The sequence below is a fragment of the Harpia harpyja genome, chromosome 12, assembly GCF_026419915.1.
Source record: "Harpia harpyja isolate bHarHar1 chromosome 12, bHarHar1 primary haplotype, whole genome shotgun sequence".
NCBI classification, from domain to species: domain Eukaryota; kingdom Metazoa; phylum Chordata; class Aves; order Accipitriformes; family Accipitridae; genus Harpia; species Harpia harpyja.
In genome coordinates this window covers 4,015,790-4,040,076 of record NC_068951.1, presented here as the reverse complement: position 1 = coordinate 4,040,076, position 24,287 = coordinate 4,015,790, and the positions used below count along the sequence as shown (strand labels likewise).

The 24,287-nt window shown below is 42.1% G+C and overlaps 3 protein-coding genes across 5 annotated transcripts in view; 2 read left to right on the top strand and 1 right to left on the bottom strand.

Moving 5' to 3' along the window:
- CLTC (clathrin heavy chain) overlaps positions 1–5,721 on the top strand; it is a 36,506-nt gene extending 30,785 nt beyond the window's left edge. The window contains exons 31-33 of one of the 2 annotated variants that reach the window (XM_052803373.1): positions 265–285; positions 3,267–3,342; positions 4,699–5,721. In XM_052803373.1, coding sequence (XP_052659333.1) covers positions 265–285; positions 3,267–3,342; positions 4,699–4,823 — 222 coding nt within the window. In that variant the 3' untranslated portion in view covers positions 4,824–5,721. The remainder of the gene's footprint in view (positions 1–264; positions 286–3,266; positions 3,343–4,698) is intronic. The other variant, XM_052803374.1, reaches the window with a different exon arrangement.
- Positions 5,722–7,497: 1,776 nt separating this feature from the next.
- On the bottom strand, positions 7,498–8,852 carry PTRH2 (peptidyl-tRNA hydrolase 2). The gene is made up of 2 exons (XM_052803380.1): positions 8,770–8,852; positions 7,498–8,158 (listed from the first exon to the last, which is right to left on the bottom strand). Exon 2 carries the CDS (start codon positions 8,137–8,139, stop codon positions 7,621–7,623), a length of 519 nt encoding a protein of 172 aa, XP_052659340.1. The 5' UTR covers positions 8,140–8,158; positions 8,770–8,852; the 3' UTR covers positions 7,498–7,620.
- A 6-nt stretch (positions 8,853–8,858) lies between these two features.
- Positions 8,859–24,287, top strand: part of VMP1 (vacuole membrane protein 1) — a 71,571-nt gene continuing 56,142 nt past the window's right edge. Inside the window, exons 1-5 of one of the 2 annotated variants that reach the window (XM_052803377.1) lie at positions 8,859–8,970; positions 13,305–13,433; positions 17,739–17,840; positions 20,620–20,755; positions 23,073–23,163. In XM_052803377.1, coding sequence (XP_052659337.1) covers positions 17,765–17,840; positions 20,620–20,755; positions 23,073–23,163 — 303 coding nt within the window. In that variant the 5' untranslated portion in view covers positions 8,859–8,970; positions 13,305–13,433; positions 17,739–17,764. The remainder of the gene's footprint in view (positions 8,971–13,304; positions 13,434–17,738; positions 17,841–20,619; positions 20,756–23,072; positions 23,164–24,287) is intronic. The other variant, XM_052803378.1, reaches the window with a different exon arrangement.

Below are 24,287 nucleotides of genomic sequence, written 5' to 3'. Positions count from 1 at the left end.
AGTCTTGGAGTAGGATTCTTAAAGATTAAAATTTCGTGATCTGCTAAACGATTAGGATCTAACTGTAGCGTAGCTAATGAAATCAATGCAGTAAGATCTAGCAACAAGCAGAGCTGCCTTTCTAAAGCAGATACTTCTGGTGTATCTTTGTTTTTATTCGCCTGTACCTTAATTATTTCTTCCCTGACGCTTTTGTTTCTACCTTTTATATGCTAAATATGGAATTTGATTTTTCTAAGCTGCACCTTCTGAATTCCTTTGCAGGTTGATGCAATAAAGGAAAAGGTGAAAGTTGATTCTTGTTTTCCATCTTTAAGTCTGGAGGACTAAGTCTAAGGATTCTGCATGAGTGTTTTTCTTTCCTATGTTTACTACACTGCTGCTACTGCTTTTCCCCCAAACAAAATATCACTAAAGCATATGCAAATTGTTTAACTTCACAAGTAGCTAGTGCTGTAGGACAAAAGTAGATTCATTTGCTACTAATAAGCTAATAGATCCTCAGGAAGGGCATACAGGTGATCAGTTGGATCACAGTCAACCTGGTATCAAAAGGATACTCAAGTGCTACTATTTGACAGCCAACCTGACTGGAAGAACCTCCTACAATAAGAAATAAGTCTTGGACCACTGTCTCTGAACCATAAATCAATATGGCATTTGGTAGTTTAAGGACTGTGATCCAGTTTCTGATCTCTTGACCATTACTAATGCGTGCTGACAGTAGGCAGAATAGATACTAGCTGCTTCAGAAGAGACTCTTCCTCATTCAGGTGTCCAGTTCTTATGGTGCTAGTCTAATCCACATGGTGCTCTAGTTCACATAGCAACTTAAAACTTCAGCTATTAGACAAAGTCTGTGGTTCTCTTCCTTGTAGTAAATTTCTTGTAGTTGTGCAAAAAAGACTGCCTTCCAAGCTCTTCAGCTTCACTAAACTTCTCTTGCTACCTCATTAAAAAAAGAAAAAAAAAGAAAAAAAAGGTAATACTTACTGCTCTTCTGAGGCTACTTTGAGGCTTGCCTTTTGCTATGCAATTTTGCCCTTCTGAAGGGCAATCTTTAAGGTTTCTGTCCATCTGCTTCTGTATAAGTACCACTCCGATTCTCCTTAGACCAGAGGTCAGCCCTAGTGTGAGTTTTCCATTAATGTGATTGAGCAAAGGGCGAACTAACTGACAAATGGCTTGAAGATGGACTAAATGCAGACTGCTTCTTGGTGACGAGATGTCTGTAATTACACCAGTGGAACTCAAGGCTAACCTGACTAAAATGTGTAGTGTAAGGTCCTTCAGCAGCTAGTAAGTGAGGCAGTAAGAAAGCGTGTGTGTGAAAAAAGGTAATTGAACTGCAGTGTTTGCATAAACTACGCATGTGTAGCAGTCATTGCAATTACATCCCACTATTCCTTAAGCTACAAGGCATTGCTGTGGGCTGCGTGTGGTTTTTTGGGGGGAGCCTGTATGGCAGTCATCTTCAGACCTCACTCTTGCTTCAGTACTTTTGCCTCTTTTTCATGCACACATAACACAATAACATTGAATGCATGTTACTTTTCCTCTGCAGCTTATAGCAGTCCCTGTGGAAAAGCCTTTAAAACAATCTTGCTACAAGTGTATAGGGTACTGAACCTGGTGATGCTCAAGCAAATGGTGTAAGAACCATCCTGCAGGCTGGTTTGAAACTTGTGCTTGTTATTGTAAATATTTGCTTAGTTCCGAGGGGAGGCATCAAAACTGGGTCAAAGATGCATTTAATGTCCTGGGCTGAAGGCTTTCCAAGTGTGTGTAAGCCAAATGCCTCTGCTTAGTAGCAAACTCTGCACATTCTCCTTGGATTTGCATCTCTAAACTTGTGCTTCTGTGTTCAGTGTGTTGCTATTCAAGTTAAAAACAGTGCAGTTCTTAGCACGGTGTCTGGAAATGAGTCTTGAAGCATTGATACATGCTCCTGTGCACTTTGACAGCAGCAAGCCAGATACTGGTGTGAGGCAACAAAAAGGCTTGCCATGAAAGCCCAGTCAATGAATGAAATTGTAAAGCTCAGGACTTACGCCACTTCCTGGATTTATGCCTCTAATTGAGGTTACAGATTAACAGGTTTATGGAACACATGTTGTAATTCACAACTAAATGGAAGAAAGCCGTTAGAGCTGCCTGCAAATATTTGCTAAGGTAGCACAGTTAAGCTGAAAACTGTTCAACTCATGGACGTTGGTGTAGCTGAAAAAGTAATGCTGACCCTGTGTAAGTACAGGAAACATGTCTTCAAACTCCTTTATTAAGGACACAAATGAAACGAAAGACTAATCTGGTTTGTGAGTTGTCTTACTGTCTTAAAAAGTAATTGGCATGATTGTCTCTGACTTTATTCTAGATCTTATCTCCCAGGTAAAATATCAATATCTAATTTTTGTGGTTTTAGTTTCAGGGCCTGCCTTAGACTGTAGTAATGCTGAGTTTCCTTGGATCTGTTTTAGTAACAAGCAATATTTCACTACAGAATAAGTTTCTTCTCTTGCCTTTCTGTAGGGGTGGGCTAACAGCACAATTGCACTTGCTGTGCAGCAGAGTGAAGCTGGCTAGTCTTGTCTTGTTACTGTGTATTAAGCTCAAACAAGCTGAGTGAGTATTTGTGGGTTTAGGCTGACTGCCACACAGTTCTAGAGTGGAAAAAAGCAAGTCTTATACACATGCATTCTCTGCATTTGAACTTAAATTGCATGAGTGAATGGGTTTGGAAAGTGAAATCTTGAGGCTCAAGTGACATGTCGGATGCTATTGCAGTCTGCCATATACAAACACCAACTTCAGATTACTTTGCCTCAATGTTGTATTCAGGGAAACTTCTCCAGGTCTGGGCGTTATCTTAGCAATTGCTCCAACACCAAAGGTCTCCAACTGACATTGTGCTAAAATCTGAGTTTGTGCCCTAAGGCTGTTGGTTTGAAGCAGTTGGAGCAACAGTGACTGATGAGCTTACTGATGTCAAAGCAGCTCTAGTCCAGTATGGGACCTTTCATACAAAGCTTCAGCCTGGAGTGAGCTTTCAAAGCAGTTCCACAAATCCCTCAATTAGGGGTTTTTTTCAGGAAACGGACAATCTTGACTGCACCAGTACCAACATTGCTACTTGAATTGATCTTAACTTTGTAAATGGTCTCCTTTTCTTGATGGGTGTTAACATACCACTAAGGCTTTTCCACTTCTCTGCCATGAATAAGTACCTCTTTTAGAGGAGTTTTTTTAATTGTTGGTCTCAATTCCAGGTCGATAAACTGGATGCATCAGAGTCTTTGAGAAAGGAAGAGGAGCAAGCTACAGAAACACAACCTATCGTTTATGGTAATGCTTTAGTTCATGTGTTGTCAGTAACACATTTAACTTTTAAAACAACACTTCTCTAGTCATGTGTTTTTCCAAGGAAGTCAGGACATGGTTTAGTGGGCATGGTGGTGTTGGGTTGACGGTTGGATTCAATGATCTTAAAGGTCTTTTCCAACCTAAACGATTCTATGATTCTAAGCCCTTGGAAATGGGAACGTTCTTCATGTGAAATCAAGTCTTAAAGGAATGTGTTCCAAAACACTAGATAAAGTACCACTCTGATGCTGATGCTGCTAAGATTGGATATGGACTGCAGGATTTAAGATTGTCCTAGCTCATTAAGGAAGTGCTTTCTAAAGAAAAGGAGTGTGGGAGCTGTAGTATTCCAGACTTCCAGCAAGTGCATTATTTGGATCTTGCTCAACACACTTTACGTCCGTCTTGGGTATTTCCTTTGTATCTAGGTTATTCCACTAATTTTAGTAAGAGTTACAAATATGAATTCCATCCAGTGATAAAGGAGCCTCCAGCATATAGCTGACATCTCTAGTCACCACACCCTGAAGCAGCACAATAATTGTGGACTATTGGCCATAAAGCCACTGGGTGTGATGTTTCAAGACCTAGCTCTGAGTACTCATGTGACAAGTAACCCGATCTACACTGTCTCCAAAGCAAAAAATCTTGCAACAGTTGTCTCTATGCACACTTAATATTTTTAATACGTTTGAATTGCTACTATAAGGCTGAACTAGTCTAGAAACTGTGTCCTGGCCCAACATGCTATTATAACTGCGAACTATTGGGCTGTCTCATTGAATTGTTATCGTAAGTAGCTGAAAGTCAGATGTTTGACAAAGATGTAATTCTCCAGAATGAACTATTCCATTGTAGTGAATGTGGCTTATGGGCATGTTTTAGAAGGTGTTTCTGTACTTCAGGACTGCAGGAGTCAAGCCTCTGCATCAGGCTCACTGTAGCATAGGACTCTGGCCTTAAATTAAGTAGAGTTACTAATACAATTGGAGCAGGAAATGCTATTCTAAAGCCAAACTGATTCTGGGACTGGGTGAGCTCACTGCCTAAGGAATAGGAAGCTGTTCTGTTCTCTCTCATCAGGTTTCTAAGAACTTAAACTACTTGCCCCAGATTTCAAGAATCTGTCAGTGTCCACGTACTTCATAGTGTAGTATTTTTAGCTATATACTCTGTTGTCCTGAGGTTTTGTGGGGAGATACCTGTTCTGGCCGCTAAGGACCCCAAACCAGGTAACTGGGGACTTTAACAGTTAAACATCTACAGGGAAGTTGCAGGAATTCTGCTGACTGAACTCTTGGTACCGAGGAATAAAGACGAAACTGTTCTGTCTTCTAGGTCAGCCACAGCTAATGTTGACAGCAGGACCCAGTGTCGCAGTTCCTCCACAAGCACCTTTTGGCTATGGCTACACTGCACCTCCATATGGGCAACCACAGCCTGGCTTTGGGTACAGCATGTAAGATGCAGCACAAGTCAGTTTGGAGCTAGCGTATTTTCTTACTGAAACTCCACCGTCCCTCCCCGCTTTAACTCATAACAGGGAAAAGCAAGAGTTCTGCCTCGTGTTCTTGTAACCTTTATTTCATGAAGGACTGTTTTTTCTAGCGCAAACTATTTGAATCACTTATGTTAAATCTTTTTCACATTCCATGTCATTTAGACTTTACTTTAAAAGGGGAATAGTTTAAACAAGTTTGTTCAAGTGGGCTTTTGCAGGACTGCTTATTACCATTAAGTCTATTGTGAAGATTCTGATTTGCACTCTATAGTGTTACACTCTAATATTGAATCTTAAGTTCATTGTATGTGAGCAGCTTACAATATGTACTGTCTATTCTAAACGCATTTAAGTCTCACTGTATATTCGGAGAAAGCTAAAGTGAAGATACGTGTATTTGACCTTGCAAGACCGCTGACAAGAGACAACACTAATCAGCATATCCTACCTTGGTTGGATTGCATAGCTCTAAAAATTTAAAATGCGTACAGACAACCTTGCCTGACTTAAAATGAGTAAAAGTTTTTTTTTTTTTTTCCTTAACCTATGCAGGTTTTTCCAGTTATGCATATAGAAAATGCTAGTGTCTTTTTGCTCACTCCATATGTAACAGATGACCTTATGTTGTGCTGTATCCTGTGCTTTTGTGGGACATTCCATTCAGGAACAGAGCACCATGATTCCAATCTGTGTATTTACTAACCCTGCCCTGAGGTTTGTGTATGTTGGATATTGTGGTGTTTTAGATCACTGTTTTGAGTGTACAGAAGAGAGAATTCAAGCATATTGCTGTTCAGTTTTGTTTGTGCAATTTGAAATTACTCAATTTAAAAATAAATTACTGGACTGTGGACATGCTGCATAGTGGTAGCTTCACTTTACTGTCTTCATAAAGGACCTTCGAACTCGACCCAAGTATTACAGTGCTAGTAGTATGGGGCATGCAAGTGCGTACATTCAAGGGTATCAGGGGCCATTAGAAGAGCAGCAACGGAGACCATTAGTGGTGTCTTGCACTGAGGGGGCAATACAAGAAAATATGTAACGCTTTTTCTATAGAAAGATTATGCCAGAGAGAAGAAAATAGCACTTTTCAATAGTTGGCTGCGTTGTGGTCAACTACAGCATATTTGACCAGGTGATACGTTAGGATTGTAGTAGGGTGTGTCAGTTAATTTGAGATCATGTTCTAGGTATGTAAGTTGCCTTAAATATATTTAGCTTCAAATAAAATTGACTTAAATGTTTCTCTATGAATACTGTCATATTTGAGCGTAATGAGTATTACAGCACTGGCTGTATTTGTGATAGCTGTTAGAAGCTTCTGTCTCTTAACCAGGAGTCGTCCTCAGTGTCAGGTTCCAGCTCTGAGGCTGAATCCCCTTCCTGCTTGCTCCTGTGAACTCCACAGTTGTATCGTGTGATGCTGTCAGCTGAGCATTGCAGCAGTTCCATGTGTAACGGTGGGTGTTGTAAGAATCTGGGGGGGGCTAAACCTGCCACAGGCTGTAGGTCTTTGTTCAAGAGTGAGGTGGAGCAGAAGTCTACAGTGAGTACTGTCAGTCTTTGAAAAGTATTATGCCTAAATAAGAGGTGCAGTATAAAAACTTCTCTATTTTCTGTGTTTATTGCACTTGCTTACGTTTGCATTTCAACACCTCTGACACTCCCTCTGGGTCTGTTAACTTGACTGATGGAGACAAATCCTTCCGTTCTCTTTTTTACAACATGTTTCATGGGTACTCAACAGGAAGACATGGCTGAGAGGCTGTAAAAGACATGTGCTCAACAGCAGGATTCTCAAAAACCAGCTTTGTTACAAAACTGACTCAGAGAAAGTCCACCTAATTTAGAAGTGCAGGGAACTTGCCTTTTAACAGTGTTAGAGCTGCAAGGGTAGAATTTACGCATGAGCCATGATCGGTGTGCTCTGAACTCTGTCCGGTAACATCTGTTACAGAGTACTTCCTTAAACCCAAGAGGACCTGTTTAATTCTAGTAAAACAAGTTTTAAGTTTGCCCCCGTGTGACAAGCTGTTTATATGTAGTATTCCTTGGCTAAGCGGGGCATGCTGACCTGCTTGCAGGTTCCTGCAAGTGCAGTAGCTACACAAACACCTCCAGCATGGAGCGTGGCCTACAGCTTCTCCCCACGACTGTTTACTGGCTCTTCTCAAGGTCCGGGCTGCAAAACCTGTTTAACTTGGTCAGTCTTGCACCACATACAAGCTATTGCATCAGTTACTCTATTAGAAAGTGTTTGTGCAGGAAGTTGGCTACAGCTACCCCCAGCTGTATGGGGCAATTTTTAACTGCTTCTGCAGCTCATCCTTTCTGAATTAAAGAATGTATCTCTTCAGAAAAACCTCCTGTAAGGCAGAGAGGGGGAACCTGTCATTCTTAACACATGGGATAAATGTGCTTAAGCTCTACTACTGCTTCTGTTCAGCCAGTAAACCAGACACAGTGCAAAATCCTCAATTAACTGCACAAGTCTTAGATGTACTGGGTTCTTTCCTATGGGTAGTAACATTCTGCCAGCTCTGCTCTCCTCACCTCCACTAAGCCCAGCATTTTCTTTCCCACTTCAGAACAAAATACAGAAGCTACAGAAACTCATGGTTTGCAAATTTGAATCTCTTACAAAACCTGGTTATTTTATTTATACTGAGGGAACATACGGAGAAATCCCCAAACTTGGGTTTTATGCCTTCATTACTGACATACACCAATGCATTCAGATTTCTTTGGTCCTCGGTTTAGAAGAGTTTTAGGTGACCAGAAACTTTATCTACTACATCAGCTGGTCCCGGTCCAATACCAAGGACGGTCTGGGAGCCTGGAGCTATCTGAGTACGACCCGCGTCTTGTATTAAGCTCACAGTCAGTCCGAGGTGTTTAGCATCAGCCAGGAGTTGGATCAGAGTCTCTTCATCAGGAGCTTTGAGGACCACTTTAGGTTGTCCGCAGTACTCCCACTGTTTCAGGAGTTCAGGATTTCTTCTCTGAACTTGCTTGTAGGCGGAAACAGCAGCATGGGAACACTGTGCTGCTACTTTACCCTTTCCCATCTTCAAATCGTTGCGGACGATGAGCACCATCTTGAACTCCCCGGACTCTCCCATGATGTTAGCTTCGCTCCCCAGGTTGTCGGCAGGCGCAGTCATTCCAGCTTTGGACCGTCTTAAAAGTCTCCCGCGAATGCCCCATCCCAGGCACACTCCGCACGCAACTCCGGCGATGACACTGAGGACCCCAGGTTTAGAGAGATAATCCATGATGGATTTTGGAGACTGGCTGTGAAAGGGGAGGGGGGAAAGGTGGGATTTACTCGAGCATTTTTTCAGCTTGTGAGAGTGCACCTGGTTATTTGGAGACAAACAGCATTTGTTAAAAAACAAAAGGACCGTTCCATGTTCGTGCATTGGGAAAGGATGTTCAGAGACACCTTCCTCGGCGCACGGTCTCCTCCTTTCCCAGTGACAGCATTTTAATCGCAACCACGTCACCGGTGACGGTGCAAAACCTACCGCCGATGGGCTTCAACTGGGGAAGCAGAATTAAGGGAAAAAAAAAAACAAACCGCAAATTATGTGCAAGTTACACCTAAAAATGGCGGGAGAAACGGTAAAAGCTTGGGGGTTTTTAAAATCAATACCCAAAATCTACTCGAGGGCTGCCTCCCGGGAGGGAGCGAGGGGCGGAGCCAGAGCCGCCTCCGGCTCTAACGAAGGCCGCGACCCCGCCACCAGGCCCCGCGTACCGGCAACCCCCTCGCCGGCAGCGACTTCACCGGGTAAATCTAAACCTGACGGAAGAAAGAACGCAAAAAAACGAGAGCGAAACCAACCGCGGACCCTCAGGGAAGCACCGGCGGCCGTGAGGGGCTTCCCCCCCCCCGCGCTTACCTGCCACTCGCCCACCCGGCCGCCGCCGTCGCCCGGAGATGACGCCACCAGCGTAGAGGCGGGAAGAGGGGCTGACCGGCGGGAGGGAGGGAGGCGCGCGGGAAGTGACGCCTCCCGGTGGGCGGGAAAGGGGTGGGCTTAGCCCCGCCCTTACTTCCGGGTTGGCCCGGGCTCAGCGGGAGCCGCCGGTGCGGGAGTGTGGTGAGTGTGGTGAGTGCGGCGATGCGGGCCCGGGGCCCGGCCCGGGTTCGGTTCGGCTCGGCTCGGCTCGGCTCGGCTCGTCTCCCGCAGGGGTTTCCCGGGCGGGTGTGGATCCGCGCCACCGTTCCCTCAGCGGTACCCGCCCGGTTTTACCTCAGCACCGACCTCGGGATCGCTCCCCTCACGGCCGCCCGGGGTCGCGCGCCACCCTTTCTTCCCACCCCCCCCCCCCCCGCCCGGGCCTTCCCGTTTCCGTTTCCATGGTGACAGCGCGCGGCCGGACCGGGCAGCGAGGCGGGGGGGGGGGGGGGGGGGGAGAAGGGTCGGTGCCCTCCCCGGGGCACCGTGACCCAGATCCGGCCCACGCGGGGTTGTGGAAGGCTGGGGGTGGCGGGAGAACGGCGGAGGGGGGGGTTGGGGATGGGGGGGTAACCGGGAGGCGAGGGCGGAGTGAGGGTTGCAGGGGTGAAGGGGAGCGGGGTGGGTGGGTTGGGGGGGAAGGAAGAAGCTGTGCTGCTGCTAATTCATCCCCCGTCCCGCCGGAGACCTGCTCCGCTCGGGATGCTTCGCCTCCCGCCGGACAAAAACCCCGGAAAGTGTGCGATAGACTCGCCCCGCTTTGGCCCGAGGGACGGTGCCTGATGACACAGTGAGAAATTCGTCCTCCCAGCTGCCAAGAGCCAGATACCGGTGGTCTTTGGTCCACTTCTCCAGTAGAAGCGTATCGCGCTTTCCTAGCTGGGTCGCTGACTGCATCCTCCGCGTCCTCCTCGTTCCTGTAGTCTGCCTGTGGCTTGTCTTACGGGCTTGGGTGGTTAGGCCCAAATCCACAAAGACTCTTCATGTCTCATTTCTGTTGACTGAAGTTAAGCGCCTAGATGCGTTTGTCTGGTTTTTAGATCTCTGGCCAACGTCATCTAGTGATTACAGACGAGAATAAAGCAGTAAGATTCCCGTTTCATTCCAGTTTTGCCTCTTAGATGTTTGGCAAGTCATTTAGGTGACCTGAGAGAAGGGGGTAATAAGTTTGATAGTGGCTGTTTATCTCTGAAGTGCCGTGAATCGAGGTTATCCACTTTGAACTGTGCATATGACATTTCTTCAGGGTTCTCTCCTGTCCTTGTTTTCTCTGCTATGTGCTTACCAACAAGTGGGTATCCTGGTTTAGTTAATGGTAGTAATACGGGTTGAGCACTCGGAGGTGGAGAGAGCGCCATATTACTCTCTTACGGCTCGGAGCACATCAATTTTGTTTGAGCAGTGGCTTTTGGTGCTGTTTTACTGTTAGGACTTCTGCTTTTCTAAGGTTGTTGCACCCCAGTTCCTGCCAGATAAGTCGATTGGGGGTTCTCATGCTTTATACCATCTCACCTTATGATAGCATATATAAGCTCTTCTTAATGCATTAATTTGCCTATTGAAATGGGCTTCATTATGTCAGTCCTCTTTCTTTCAATCCATTATTTCTGCAGCATGGGCTGGACTTTTCTCTGTTCCTTATTGGTCTTAAGTGACAGTTGTAATGTGATGGCTTCATCCCATATTTTCAGAGGAAGGTTTGAAAAAACATGTTTCCAATTGTGCAATGGGAGGTGAGTGCTACTTATTAATTTGAGCTAAGCTGCTTGTCCTACGTAACAGCTGAAATCAATGGTACTTGTAATTTCTGTGGGAAAGGACAGGAGGAGACTTAGTAGCTTTTAAGTGGGTAGTAGCAATGAGGAAGGTGAGTATACTGGGAGCAAGCGTCTTAGCTGGAGCATCTGCACTATTTCCACCTTAAAGCTTTTTTTCCTGTGGTTGTCTGAATATCTTTTGAGTGTCATAACTCTTGCTGTGACTGCATCTTGTGAATACCTCTCCTTAGAACGTTCTATGTAATTAGTGCATGTTTTGAGCTCTCCTCTTATTTCTTAGCAAGCTTTGGTTTTAAAACAAAAAACTATTACTCCTGATGTATAGTAAGAGTAGGCCAGTTTTTCTGGTATAGTGGTGATGGGAAACATACTATTATCTGCAGGTTAGAACTTTAACTTGTGTTACTTGTGGAGAAGTGTGAGCTGGATGGACTTTGCTATTCCATGAGAACAAAGGGCACGGCCTTGAAGCTGTTGCAACAGTAAGCTTTTTGTATTCCTATAGCAGGTTGCAACTATAGTCATGGGGCAGCACCTTGCAGGTTTTGGTGCTGCACTGACGAGGTGCACCCAGGAGATGGGAAGACGTTATTAGTAAGGCAGGCAGCTGTTCAGTGTCTCTCAGACTTGTTGAAAGAATATTCTGCTCTCTTACAAAGCTCAGAATTAGCCTCTGATTCACTTTGTGTGAGAAGTGTATTCTCATTGAACGGTCAAGGCAGCCGTAGTGTAATCTGAATTGGTTCCAGTTGGAGACTGTTAACGTCTATGAAAAGCAGAAGTTGTCATCTCAGGAGCATGTTTCAGCTACTGTTTTCTGTGAGGTTTGTTAGGCACTTCTGTTCATTCCCTTTCATCTGTGCTGTGCTTCCTCTTACAGAAGAAGCGCTCTGGATATAACGGCTGGGCAGGTTCAGGCATCTTCTTGTGGGGAAACTATCTCCCAGCACTTACAAGATAGTATAAAGGCAAAGTTCCTACCAAATCTGCACTTTCTACCAGCTGCTGGAAGAGTCAGAGGTGACAATTCTTAAGGCTGCATTTATACTCATATTTTTCTGACTCTTCGTTCTTTCCTAGTCAAATTTTAGCAAGCCTCTTTTGTGCAGGATGTGTTAACATCTTGCGACAATTCCTGTGACCTTTCTTTCCTCTGTGCCTTTTGGTAGCATAGGGAGGCCGAAGGCGGAGAGCTTGACTGCCACCTTCTGAACGCAGAATGCAGTCTGAGGACTGTCAGACAAACATCTTGGCGGATAGTATGTGCATGGATTTCTGGATAGCCCTCTGGGACTGAGGATGTGAAAGATACTGTGTGTGTTTAGTCACCTGAATATTAAGTTATGGTCTTTTTTCCAGTGCTGTGTGACCCCTCGCTCCAAAGCCTTTCTCTCTGCTCGTATCAGTCTTTCCAGGTCAGCAGTTTTGGTGAAAGGGCTGCTTGGGCATACGTGACGTGCCCCCCCCCCAGAGGTATGTTATTGTGGCACTGATCAGTGCTGTGGTAGTACTTGTCACTGAATCCCTGTTTGAGAGAGGACATGAAGTACAGTGTATTATAATGCTGTCTCATTCAAAATCCGGATATAGCTGAGCTGGGTGCTTGGGCAACCGAAGGTAGCATAGCAGCACAGAAGTAACACTGAGGAGGTCTCCTGTGATCTCCTCAGGTCACGCTCTCAGCTGCATATTTCACCCTCTCTGATAACCTTGAAGTGGTTTTCTCAGCAGCTGGTTGAGCATTGTCCCAGTCAGCAGAGGAGCAGTCTCATTCTGTAAGCTGTGATGTGTACCACAGGCTTGCTGCCTCCTGCCAGCCTAAGGAGCGCAGAACTGATCTGTGATCTGCAATCTGCATTGTAGCTTGAGATGCTACGCTAATAATGTTCACATTCACAGTTATTTCAATTTCCTTTCTTTCATTTAATTTTTTTTTTTTTTTGGAAGTTTCAGCAAGAGATCACTTCAAAGACCTGAACAGCGTGGATTTTTTCTTTCCTACCATCTTCATGCCTTTTCATCTATATATTGTGTAATGACCCTACTGTATTATTATAGCATCTGATTCTACTGCTGGATCTACGCAGACAACCATCAGTATTCATGTTTCACCTGAGAAAATCCACCAAAGAGAACAGTTTAATATATGTGGCCTTAACGGCAGGGACAGGACTTCTAGTAACCTCAAAAGAAAATGTGTGGCATCCCTGAAACTTGTGTTGCAACAATATTAAATCATTCTTTCCTAGAAGAGATCCCAAAGTCCTTTTGGAAAAATGGAAATTTTAACGCTAAATTGTAAGATGACTTTTTTGAAATGGTATTTGGCTAGGAATTGGAAAATAGGTCTGGTGTACAGAGGCATAACCCACAAAATGGAAACCTGTGGTCTTTAACTGCATTACTTTTCCTTTGAGGGATTAAACTATTTTAGTGAGAAAAACATTTTTAGTATGGGAATAAATGCACTCATATCAAAGTAACCCATTATAGCTAAATCTATGGAGATTTTGAACATCTTTCAGATGTGTCCTAATTTATTTTAATTGAATGCTTCCCCTGAGTGTTAAAGGACTGGAAAAAATCAAGCAGTTACTTTTTCTATTTTCTGTCGCCTTTAGGAAAGTTATTAACCTTCAAGTTAGGGACTGTGTCAGTTTTGGATCACATGATGAACATTATTATCTTACTCTGTAGGGACAGAAGGTTTGGAAGAGCAGTCGCTTTGGTCTTGAATGTCTACAGAGCTGAGGACGTAGTTGTCTGTTCCACTGGCTTCAAACACAGAAGTAGTGAAGAGTGACATAGTTGTACGGAGCTGAAAGGGTATGTAATGTTTCACTGCAAGACTGATCTCATCCTTTACCTAAATGTGTTCGTGTGCCAGCCAGTCTTTGACTTTAGAGGGAAAGTGCTCTCCGAACTGTTACTTTGCCAAGAAACTGTTAACTTACTCCCTGTGTAAATTGTTGCCTATGTGTAGAGCATTTGATGACTGAAACAAAACCGTATTACAGATGTTGTAATGCTGTCTAGTTTAGTACAATTACTTACCCACCTGTGAAAATCTGTTTTTTTAATCTTTATTGTAATTGAAGAACAGTGATGTAGATAAAGAAGAAGGAATGGTTATCAGAAAAGTTGAGGAGAAAAAAGCAGCAGGATACCGGCAGGATTGGAGCATTTGGCTTAAAATGCAAGAAATTACAAAAGACTGGAAATGGTGTGTTGCTAAGGTGGCTGGGAGAAAACATCAGCAAAATGGTCTAAACTATAAATCTGGTTCTAGCAGCTGTGTGACAAGTAACTTTGATGGAGATGAGAGTCAGGGTTCCAGGGTCTCTTTAAGTAAGAAGCAGTAAGAATTAGTGATTCAAACAATGTCTGGGAAAGCAGTGAGATCATTAAAATAGTTTAACAGCTTCCCTGTTGTTCCAGCACATTGGAAAGGAGTCCTCAAAAAATCCTTAGTACAGAACATGAGTCCGCATTCTGCTCCTCCAAGTGAGAGTGTAAGCACCCAACTGCCTTGTCTTAAACTGTTTCCTTTTACGTAAGTGCTCCCAACACTTGGGTGCTTCAGCAGCCTCCCCAGAGCTTCAGAAAGAAGAGACTTTGGTCCTTTTCTCCGATTACGGAGTGCGGAGATTGCAGAGCCTAACTTTGTTATGTTCTCATGCTCTAATAGCTTGTTTTGCTTTGTCTCACTTATGCTGTGAAGTGCCAGTCACAGTTACCATAAGCCCTTTTTGTTGACCAATTTACGTTTTTGACTAGCAATAATTGTCTTTTTATACTTAATGTTATGGATTGCACTAAAGCTGAATAGTGTATTGTGGGCTATTTGTTCAGCCCTACAAAGAAGTTCTTGTGTGAGCACAGCTCTGACAAATGATCTAAGCGACTCTGATACAAAAACTGTTCAAAGTTGTTTTTCTCACTCTTTTAAATAGTTTATTTTTATGTTTTCTGGTAACTACTCAATGTATTAGGCAAATTTATTTTTAGATATGGACTCTGAGCATTCATAAGAAGTGAAGTTCTGTTTAGCAGATGGAATTTAATTTCCTGTGGTGAGCTCTCATGGATTTGGTGTAGACTTGAGGATGTGGACTCACTTAATGAAGGATAACTCCATTTTGGGTCAGACTCCCATTCCAGTTAATCTCCATGGGGAGACATTAGTGCAGGACTACTGATTCTAGTAGGCATCAAACAGAGCAACCAGTCAGGGAGCTGAGCTTTCTGGATGCACATCCTCCAGTTCCTTATGCTAAGATGCTTTAAGTATAATTAGACTTTGGTAAACCAAGAAGTTTTTTCTGAAACCAGTAAGGGTTTGGTTTCTGAATTGCAGCCCCTTCGGACTTGCCATGTAATAGGTATTAAATCTCCTAGTCAACTGTATGCTTAAATACAAGTTTTTAGAGCTTTTCTGCAGAATTGTTGAACTTTCAGACCTTCTTAACAAGTATTTGTCCTACTGAAGTGTGCAAGGGGATTATTTATCTGCTTTGCTGTAAACGTTGACTTGTGTGCTTGAGGTAGCGTTATGCAAAGCTAATCCCAGATTAGTGCCTTTCCAAGCAGGCAGGGTAAAACTGGCTCTGTTAGTTGAGCTTGTGAAAGCTGTAATATGTATGTAACAATGCACCTGAGATCCCTAGAGACTGGTGATTTTTATGTGCCAGTAAGATGTTTAATGGATTGCAGTGGAATTCAGTTCATGATGAGGGAGTGTTGTGCACAGCCTAGATTTTAGCATCAAACATGCAGAGCAGTTTGTATTACAGTAAATTAACTTTCTTGAAATGTAATTAAGCTGAGAGCAGAGTCCAAACCAATTGAGACTTCAATTTTGAAGGCTAGATTTGCACAAGGAAAAAAGATGAATTTCAAAATGAGGAACACGTGGCTTAAGTTTTTTTTTGTTGGGTTTTTTTTTTTAAATGTTTGTTATATTTAAGCCAACAAAATGTGACTGAAGTTCCCTAAACCAGAATGTTGTTTTTAGCGTGGCTGTGTACAGAACAGCTCTGATAGCTTTTGCCTCCTAAGCACTTTCTGTGAACATCAGGCTTTCAAACTACCCAATTTCAATATTCCCCTCTGCAATTTGAGCTTTGTGTGTGTAAGTGTGTGTGTAATACGTGTGTAAGTGACATACATAAGTATGTGTGTATATAAGCTTATATTGTGTATGGGTATAAATACATATTTATATGTATAAAAAATAAGTGCATGTAAGTGCAGTCAGTAGAAACAAAACACTCTACCGTCTACAGGGACTTACCGTTCTAATGAAATTAGGAGATGCTGAACATTTGATCCTTGTATCACCGTAGCAACTGGCCGGTTACCCTCAACTAAGTCCTGGTGTAACGCTACTGACTTCCAGAGTGTCAGGCTGCCATAAAACTGATCTGAGGAGAGAAAGAGGTTCACATTTCGCTGGTGGTTGACCAGCAGTTCAGAGCAAACCTTCGATTGCAAATGACTGCAGAATGATGCTGTAGAGCTCTTACTGCAGCAGGTCAGTCCTCTGCCCTTGGCTGACTATGGAGCCCTTCAGCATTTTTCAGAAGCAAACTTTTGCAAAGCTGTTTTATTAATTTTCTTGGTGGTTTGGGTGTTCTGGGGCCCAAATTTCAAGGAATAAAAACTGTAACATGCAAGAGATTAGTTTCTGCTAGCTTGTTTAACTAGACAGATTTCTATTTCTGTGTGTTTCATTTCAGGAAGGAGGTGTTGGAGGAAGGACTCCTTCCAGAGACCTTGATGCTTTTGACTATTGGGCTTTAAGTAAAACACTTTTAATAATCACATTCTAGCTAGCAATTTTATCTGTATTACAAGTAATGCACGGGACGTGTACCTGTTTGGAAGACCATCTGTCTAAAACTGACTTGTGAAACCCTGGAAATATTAAACAAATGCAGTATCTGAAATCTCTTAACATTTTATTTAAAAAATTGACAAAATTATTGCAGTCTGAATCAAAGGGGCAATCTCACTCCTGTTTACCAAACCTGAGTTGCTGCTTGGCTCTTAAGCCTAACATAAATCAAAGGGGAAGGTTTTTTTTCTGTAAAACTTTAATTTCCTCCACTAGACAGTTTTATATAACCTGTCATTTTAATATTGCACTACTTTTCTTTCCAACAAAAGCAGCGTATCAAAACCTGTAAATCATGTTTGCTTACAGGGAGAAATGCAATGCAAATAAGATGCTTTAGCTTTGTGGGACTCTCTTTGCCAAAATAAAATTCCAGAAACTGTTCTAAGATTCAAGAGAGGATTTTTAAAGCAAGGAGTCTGGCTACTTTCTTTGTGTTTGATTGCATAAGAATTGTCAGCTGTTCGGGTTTGGTGGTGTTTTTTTTTTTAAGGGGAAAAAAAAAGCAGCTCTTGCAACATTCTGGTTTATGCTGTCTTCCAATTATTGCACTATTTACTTTCCTGGATAAGGAAAACCATAGCTGTTCTTTTGGGCTTTTTAAGGCTGATCTCACTAGAGAGAGGCTAAACTAGCAGGCAGAATGTACACTTTTCAAAAAAGCTTTCCATCAGAGAGCTCTTGTCCATTGAAGAGTTTATCTTTTCTGCTTTAGAGGTATTAGACCGTGCAAAACGTGAGATGCAGTTCTGTATCTTCGTTACCATATTGAGGGCTATTTTTTTAGGCTGTGACGTTTTTGAGGTCTACTTGGCATACTAACTACCTGGAAGCTTAGTGCCAGAATAGATGCTTTCTAATATGAGAATCAAATCTTAAGCATGTCTCTCTCAGGATTGAACTGAGGTTTGTATGAAGCTCTGCTGCTTCTGGAGCCCAAACAGTGGGCTGATTAGTAGAAGGGATTGGTTAACAAGCTTTTGTTCGTTGTTAGAAGTGAGGGATTTTTGTCATTTAAGTGAAAAATTTAGATTTATGTAGGTGGAAATGTTTTAATCTTTGTCGTTGTGGGAATTGAATCACTCTCTCCTTTTTCATAGTGTAATGCAGGATAACTGTGATTTGGATTTGGAGAACTGCTGGATATTTGCTTGTATCCTTTGACTATGGAGGAAATGGAGTCTTCATAACCAGAAATGGAGACATTATGCTTTTTGGTTTTGTTCTGCTATTAGATCCCCATACGTGATTGATCTATGAAATGGCAGAGAATGGAACGGATTGTGATCAGAGACGCATAGGAATGATCAAAGAACAGCACAATGGAAACTTTACAGGTAGGTGGAAAATGACTTAATGTTCTCAGCTGGTCAGCTTGGTGTGTAAAATGGCCAGCACAATAATCAAAAGGAATTTATGTTGGTGCACTTTATGCTTGGATAATGCAAAAAGCCTCAATGCATGAATCCATCTTGGAAACTTCAGTCATTTCTAAATCAGAAGTCTAGAGGATTTATGTATTGTAAACCCACAGAACAGTTTTATGCCCTGTATTTCCATTCAGTTTTCTCTTATACTCTTTTCTCCTTCCAAAGTTCTTACTCTGTAGTTCATATGTATGTGAGCCCTGTAAATCTGACTTGGGTACCAACAGGGACTGCAACAGGGCTGAGCTAAAAAACTAAACTATGTTGGCAAATATGTGGCTGTAGAAGTCAGGCTATACAGCCCCACCCTTTGGCACTGAAAAGTTAGTACTTGGTAATAAAAATCTGTTTTACACGGGGAGAAATCCAGTTACTAGTCTCCCGGTTTCTAGCTTTTCTGTTGACATTTAGCTTCACTATAATTTAGAATCGTAGAATGGTTTGGATTGGAAGGCACCTTAAAGATCACCTCGTTCCACCCCCCTGCCATGGGCAGGGACACCTTCCCTTAGAGCAGGTTGCTCAAAGCCGCATCCAACCTGACCTTGAACACTTCCAGGAATGGGGCATCCACAACCTTTCTGGGCAGCCTGTTCCAGTGCCTCACCACCCTCACAGCAAAGAACTTCTTCCTTACATCTAATCTAAATCTACCCTCTGTCAGTTTAAAGCCATTACCCCTTGTCCTATCGCTGCATGCCCCTGTAAAAAGTCCCTCTCCGGCTTTCTTGCAGGTCCCCTTTAGGTACTAGAAGGCTGCTATAAGGTCTCCCCGGAGCCTTCTCTTCTCCAGGCTGAACAACCCCAACTCTCTCAGCTTGTCTTCATAGGACAGGTGCTCCAGCCCCCTGATCATCTTCATGGCCCTCCTCTGGACTTGCTCCAACAATTTATCAGTTTCAATGACAAATTACTAACAAAACCATTAACTACTTCATCTCCTGCCTTGCCTCTGTTTTTCCTACTAGTATATCTGAAGTAGGCTTGGGTTAATGTTTAGGACTCATGAAAAATAACCTGAAAACATTTCATGAAGAGCCTTGTGTCACTGAATTATCTGTGCTGTGTAATATAGCATAGAAATGATAATCATCTTAGTTTGCTTCCTGTCAGCCTTGAATGTGCCAGTTACATATTTAATTAAGTTTTGTAACCAAGTGATTTCTCAAGTTGTATGCAGCTTTACACCAGTGTCTTTTATGACCTTTACTAAAAACAAGGTCATAAAAAACAAGGTTGAAGCATTTAGGGAATAGAAATTCATGAAGCAATGAATGTGGCAAAATTTAAAGAGGAACTGGTATATGTGTATGTATGGAACAAATCAAAGCCTTTTACTTAAAGGCTTAAATCATTCTGTAACTCTAAGGCAATGCGGATGTTATCCAGTATTTGCCATTGTAGGATTTTTCTTAGTTCATCTAAAGCAACTGATGCTTTAGCTAAAGCTAAGATTCTTTTAGCTAAAGAATACAAAATTAAATGGGCTATGTGGCTAATGAGGTATGCAATTTCTATGTAAATATTAGCATCTGATAAGGCAACATGTTTCAATTGCTGGAATAAGACTGAAATAATACATCTTGGGTCACAGTATGCTGGGGATTCAGATTAGATTAGTATTTTAAATGCAACAGCTTTTTACAAATTTAAAACTTATGAATATCGCAATGCTTTAAATGTATGCAAATCAGAATACATACATTTTGATTTTGTGTAGTACGTGATGTTTAAACAAGTTTGGTGTCTGGATACAAGAGTTATTTTTGTGTATTTTTTCCATTGTTATGTGGGGGTTTTTTTCTCTTATTTCAGAATTCATTTTCTTTAAAAGTTTAAAAATTATTACTGCTCGTTAGCTTGACGACCTTTGAACAAGCCATTCTTATCCAAAAAATAGCTAGGATTTTTATTAATCTTGAGTGTACTGTAAGCACAAAATAACACATTTATTAGAAGACCCTTTCTTCTATACTTATATGGTAGTGTACAGTGACTGCTCTTACAGGAGTGTTGAGCACTGCATTATAACCAAATCACTGCAATTAAAAGCAACCAAATGTATAGTGTCAGTCCAGCAAAGGACTGTGGTATAAAAGCAGGTCCTTTTCATGGGAGCACTTCCTGTCTGCTGGGCTCATTTTGGACAAGCTGAACAGCGTGGCAAGGCTTGCCATAGCCTGAGGATCCCGACTGGGCGGATAGATGCTATTATCCAGTTACACGGTGACTGAAGTGTATAAAGAGCACATGTAATTCAATCTAGTTCGATTGGAGAAGTCTGAGAATAGCTTTGGAAGAGAACCAAATTCAGAAGTTCAAAGTGAAACGTGGTCTCTGTAGTGGGTGATAGAGTCGCGTTTGACCTAATGTAATAGCTGATTTGTAACTAGTAGGGCAGTACCTTGCATAAAAGCTAATAGATATGCCAGACTTTTTTGCACCCTGGGCCAATTAGATTCTTGAATGGTTGCCAGCTACATGGAGGAAAAAAGCCACCTTATTTCCTTGGCTGGAGGTCACCTGATTTCTGATGTGATGAGTAGAAAAGACGACTGGGAGCTCACATTAACTTCCTAACAAAGCAAAAAAAAAAAAAAAAAAAAAAAAAAGTCGGTATCTGTTTGGGTAGGATAGAATCTGAACTGTCACCCCGTACTTTTACATTTCTGTTGCTTTTCATTTGCAGATTCCTCTTTGTTGAGTGAACGGAAGCGAAGGGACCGAGAAGAGAGGTTGAATATTTTACTGTGGAGACAACCGCTTGTTACCTTGCAGTATTTTTTCCTGGAAACTCTAATAAACTTGAAGGAATGGACCATAAAGTAAAGATCATTTCTTTAACTTCTACTAAGCGTTCTGGGGAAACCCATGCTCTGATTCAGTAGGTCATTCTGACATCTCGCTTTCCCTGATGATTCACAACTTTAAAATTCTTCTTCCAGAAAACATATTTATTTTTGTATATTTTTTTTATATTTTGTCAGTGGAAGAAAATTGCACACTACCTTTCTGAAGAGTTGAATATTCCAATTTGAAGGAGTGGGACAGTGTTTAGGGATCCTTAAGGCAAGAGATACTGTACTTATGACTGCAGTGTTAAGTACTGATCTATTAATGTATGTGTTAGTATCGCTGAATGATCTTCAAATAGCTCAGCTAGGGCAAGGTTCAGGATTACGTGGAACTTGCAGTGATGTTTATGATGCTGCAAAGAGGACTTTGCTTCTAAGCTATGTGGTCCCTTTCACAGCAGGAAAGGATTTGTTAAAGCACTTTCCCTAAGCATTATTTACACACTGGATAAAACGGACTTTTATTCCGGTTAGAAAATTTGTGAGTAGCAGTCCTAACATCCCCTACTAATGCTGAAACGCATAGCTATTTCTTAACGCACTAGGCTTGAGAGGGTTTAAGAGTGCTAAAAGGCAAATGAGTAAAATTGGCAACAGAAAAAGCCAAGAGTAGCAGCCATGCTAGTGCTTGTGTTGGTAACTGGAATCTCTTGTGTTTGGGATCAAGTTTATAATAATTTTCCCAGTCAGAAGACAGGATCTAATATCACCTTGGGTGATTCTGGTTGTTGGACTGCTCCTTTGCAGAGTGAGCCGAGATTGGTGATAATGGGCTGTGTTGATTGACCCTTCTGGGCTAGGTTTGAGGTGCTGACACATAAGATCCACTGAGAGAAACTTCTGTTTTCTGTTTTGATCTTCTGAAATGATTTGTATGAAGAATATGAGGTTTACGTAGTGTAGTCTTAATCCCCTTTTACACCCCCCCCCCCCCCCAATCTAACCCCCAAACCTACTTATTTTACTATGTGCATTCTTTTAGCTATCATTAGGAGTTGTTTCTTTGAGAACTGTTTTATCGGGTCTTACATTAGCCATTTCTGACAACCTCCAAGCATTTAAACCCAGCAGAAATAACATTTGAGGTCTTATTTTAAGCTATTACCTGGCTTCCCAGACATCAAATTCTGTTACAGATAGCACTCGCGTCCTCTGTTGTGCAGCACATTTATGTTGTCTAGCACTGGCATGACAATATCTTTACAGAAAATAATACTGACTGTTACAAGCTATTAAGTTGAGACCTCAGATTGACTCTTAATGATCTCCTGTGTTCCACTTGAGTAAATTGTGATTTAAATGATGACAGTCACTTGAAAACGCAATTGTCACACTAACATAAGCAGCACAAATTATTTTAAAATTAAAGGGAAGTTAGACTGACTTTTTTTCAGCTTGTTTAATATGAAACATTTGTGTATTACACTTCTCATTTCTTTTTCTGTCTGTCTAAATAGATAAGTTACGTTCATAGTTTGCTATTTCATGTCTGAGATTTTTAAGTGATGCTAGCACTTGCTTTTTTATAGCATTAGGTGACAGTATAATAGTGTTTCCCAGAAAATAATAAATGTATTTGCTCATCCACTGTATGTGGCCACATACACATCAAGCAGAGTGTGTATGTAAAACTAAACAGGCCCAGAAGTAATTTGGTATCGGGTTACACAGGAAAACACTTTTCTCCCCTTACTGTAGTAGCTTCCTAACACTTCATAATTAGCTAAAATGTCTTTATTAAACTTTGAGCTGTTACGAGAGATACTAATTTCAATAGATCAGGGGAACCAAAATAGTGTAAAGATTTGTTCCTCTTACTGTCACTGTGGTTCTACCCACCAGCACACAGTTTGAAATTAGCCCTTCTGTATTCCACCCACAGCTTGTCCCTTGCCCAGGGCCAGCGCAGTGCCTGCTTTGCACTTTCCTTAACCATGGATGTTGTTAATGGTCCTGTGTTTGAGACTGTCTTGGCTGCAGAAGCTGAATATTTGTTTTCAGATTGTGTTTGTTTTCAGACAGTCACTTTGTTTTTCTTTATTTAAAAAAAAAAAATGCATGGCTGAACTTTGATCTCACTTGACAGTGAAGTGGAGATTTTTTTCATAAAGAATGAAGGCTTCCCAGATATTTTATTGGGAGGTTTATGCTTTTATAATAGTAAACTTTTCAGCTGCCATTGTCCTTGCTGACTACATCCATGCAGACCAAGTCTACAGGGATAACTAAGTTACTTTGAAATGCATGCTAAATTATGAAAAACCCTAATTGCCATTTGTCTTTTAAGATTGTGGCATCGGCGAAGTATCTTGGTGTCTTTTTTACTGACGCTTGCAGTGCTTACAGCTACGTATTACATTGAAGGAACACATCAACAGGTACGAGGTTTTCAAGTTACTTTCTTTAGTGACTGATAGTTCCTTTCCCTGTGCTAAAGTAGACGTACTGGGATTGAATGGGGTCTTCGTGAAATTGTAATGTATCTTTTGAACTCCTACTCGCTAAGGATATTTGTTCATTCATGTCATGACTGCTCTCTGTGTGTGGATGAGTTACGTTTTAGAGATGGGGAATGATCAGCTGTATCATTTGATCTATTCTGTTGTATCTGTAGGTGTTCCACTTCCCATCTGTTCCTGAATAAGCACACCTCCAATGCTGCAGCACTCCTTCACATCTGCTGTTAACAAGCTTTCAATAGTGCTGTGAGCTCTTGAGATATAATGTTAAACTGAGTCACGATAGAACTTTGTGGTTCCCAAGGAATGTTTCTTCTGTTTCTATGGAAGGGTCTCCTGAACAGCTAGGATAGCATGTATCTAGACATAAAATGGTTTCATGCTCAAATCTGTTTCTGCGATGCTTCTCATACCCCAATTGTTTTCAAATGGTTGTTTAAAAACTTTTTTGTGCTTTGGGTACGTGAAGACTTATGCTTTTGCGTCACTTGAAGTGTAAGCCATTGCTTAAGCATAAGGTGATGGTGGTGTCTACACCTTTCCCCTCCCCATTTCTCTTTGAGTTTCAGATTTTCCCTAAGGGCGGACAGCCCTTTTAAAGCCTGCAGAGCATTTCCTTGTGCAACAGAATCATCTTAGCGCTCTGACTCTGAAATCAGCAGGTTCCCAGTTTCAGAGAACTTGCTTACACCCATACTGCTATGCTGTGTCACTGGCTGCCTGAGGGACATGCAGATCTGGAAAAGGAGTCCTGGCTTCCTAGGATGGGTCTTGAAATGCAGTGAAATTAGTTGCTTCAGCTCATTGCATTCTTGCTCGCTCAATCCCATGGCTGAGACCTAAGCACTTACACGCAGACCAAGTTGGTAGATGGTAAATTGGTGGCCCATTCCTGATGGACAAATACCTGCTTCATTAAAAACTGCCCTCGTTGGTGGCCTTGTCAGCATGAAGGCCAGAGCTTGATGAACTCAACATTTGCTACTAGATGGCTCTTGCAGACTGGTGTCGAGGCGCATGGCCCTTCTGAGCGGGCTGCTGGG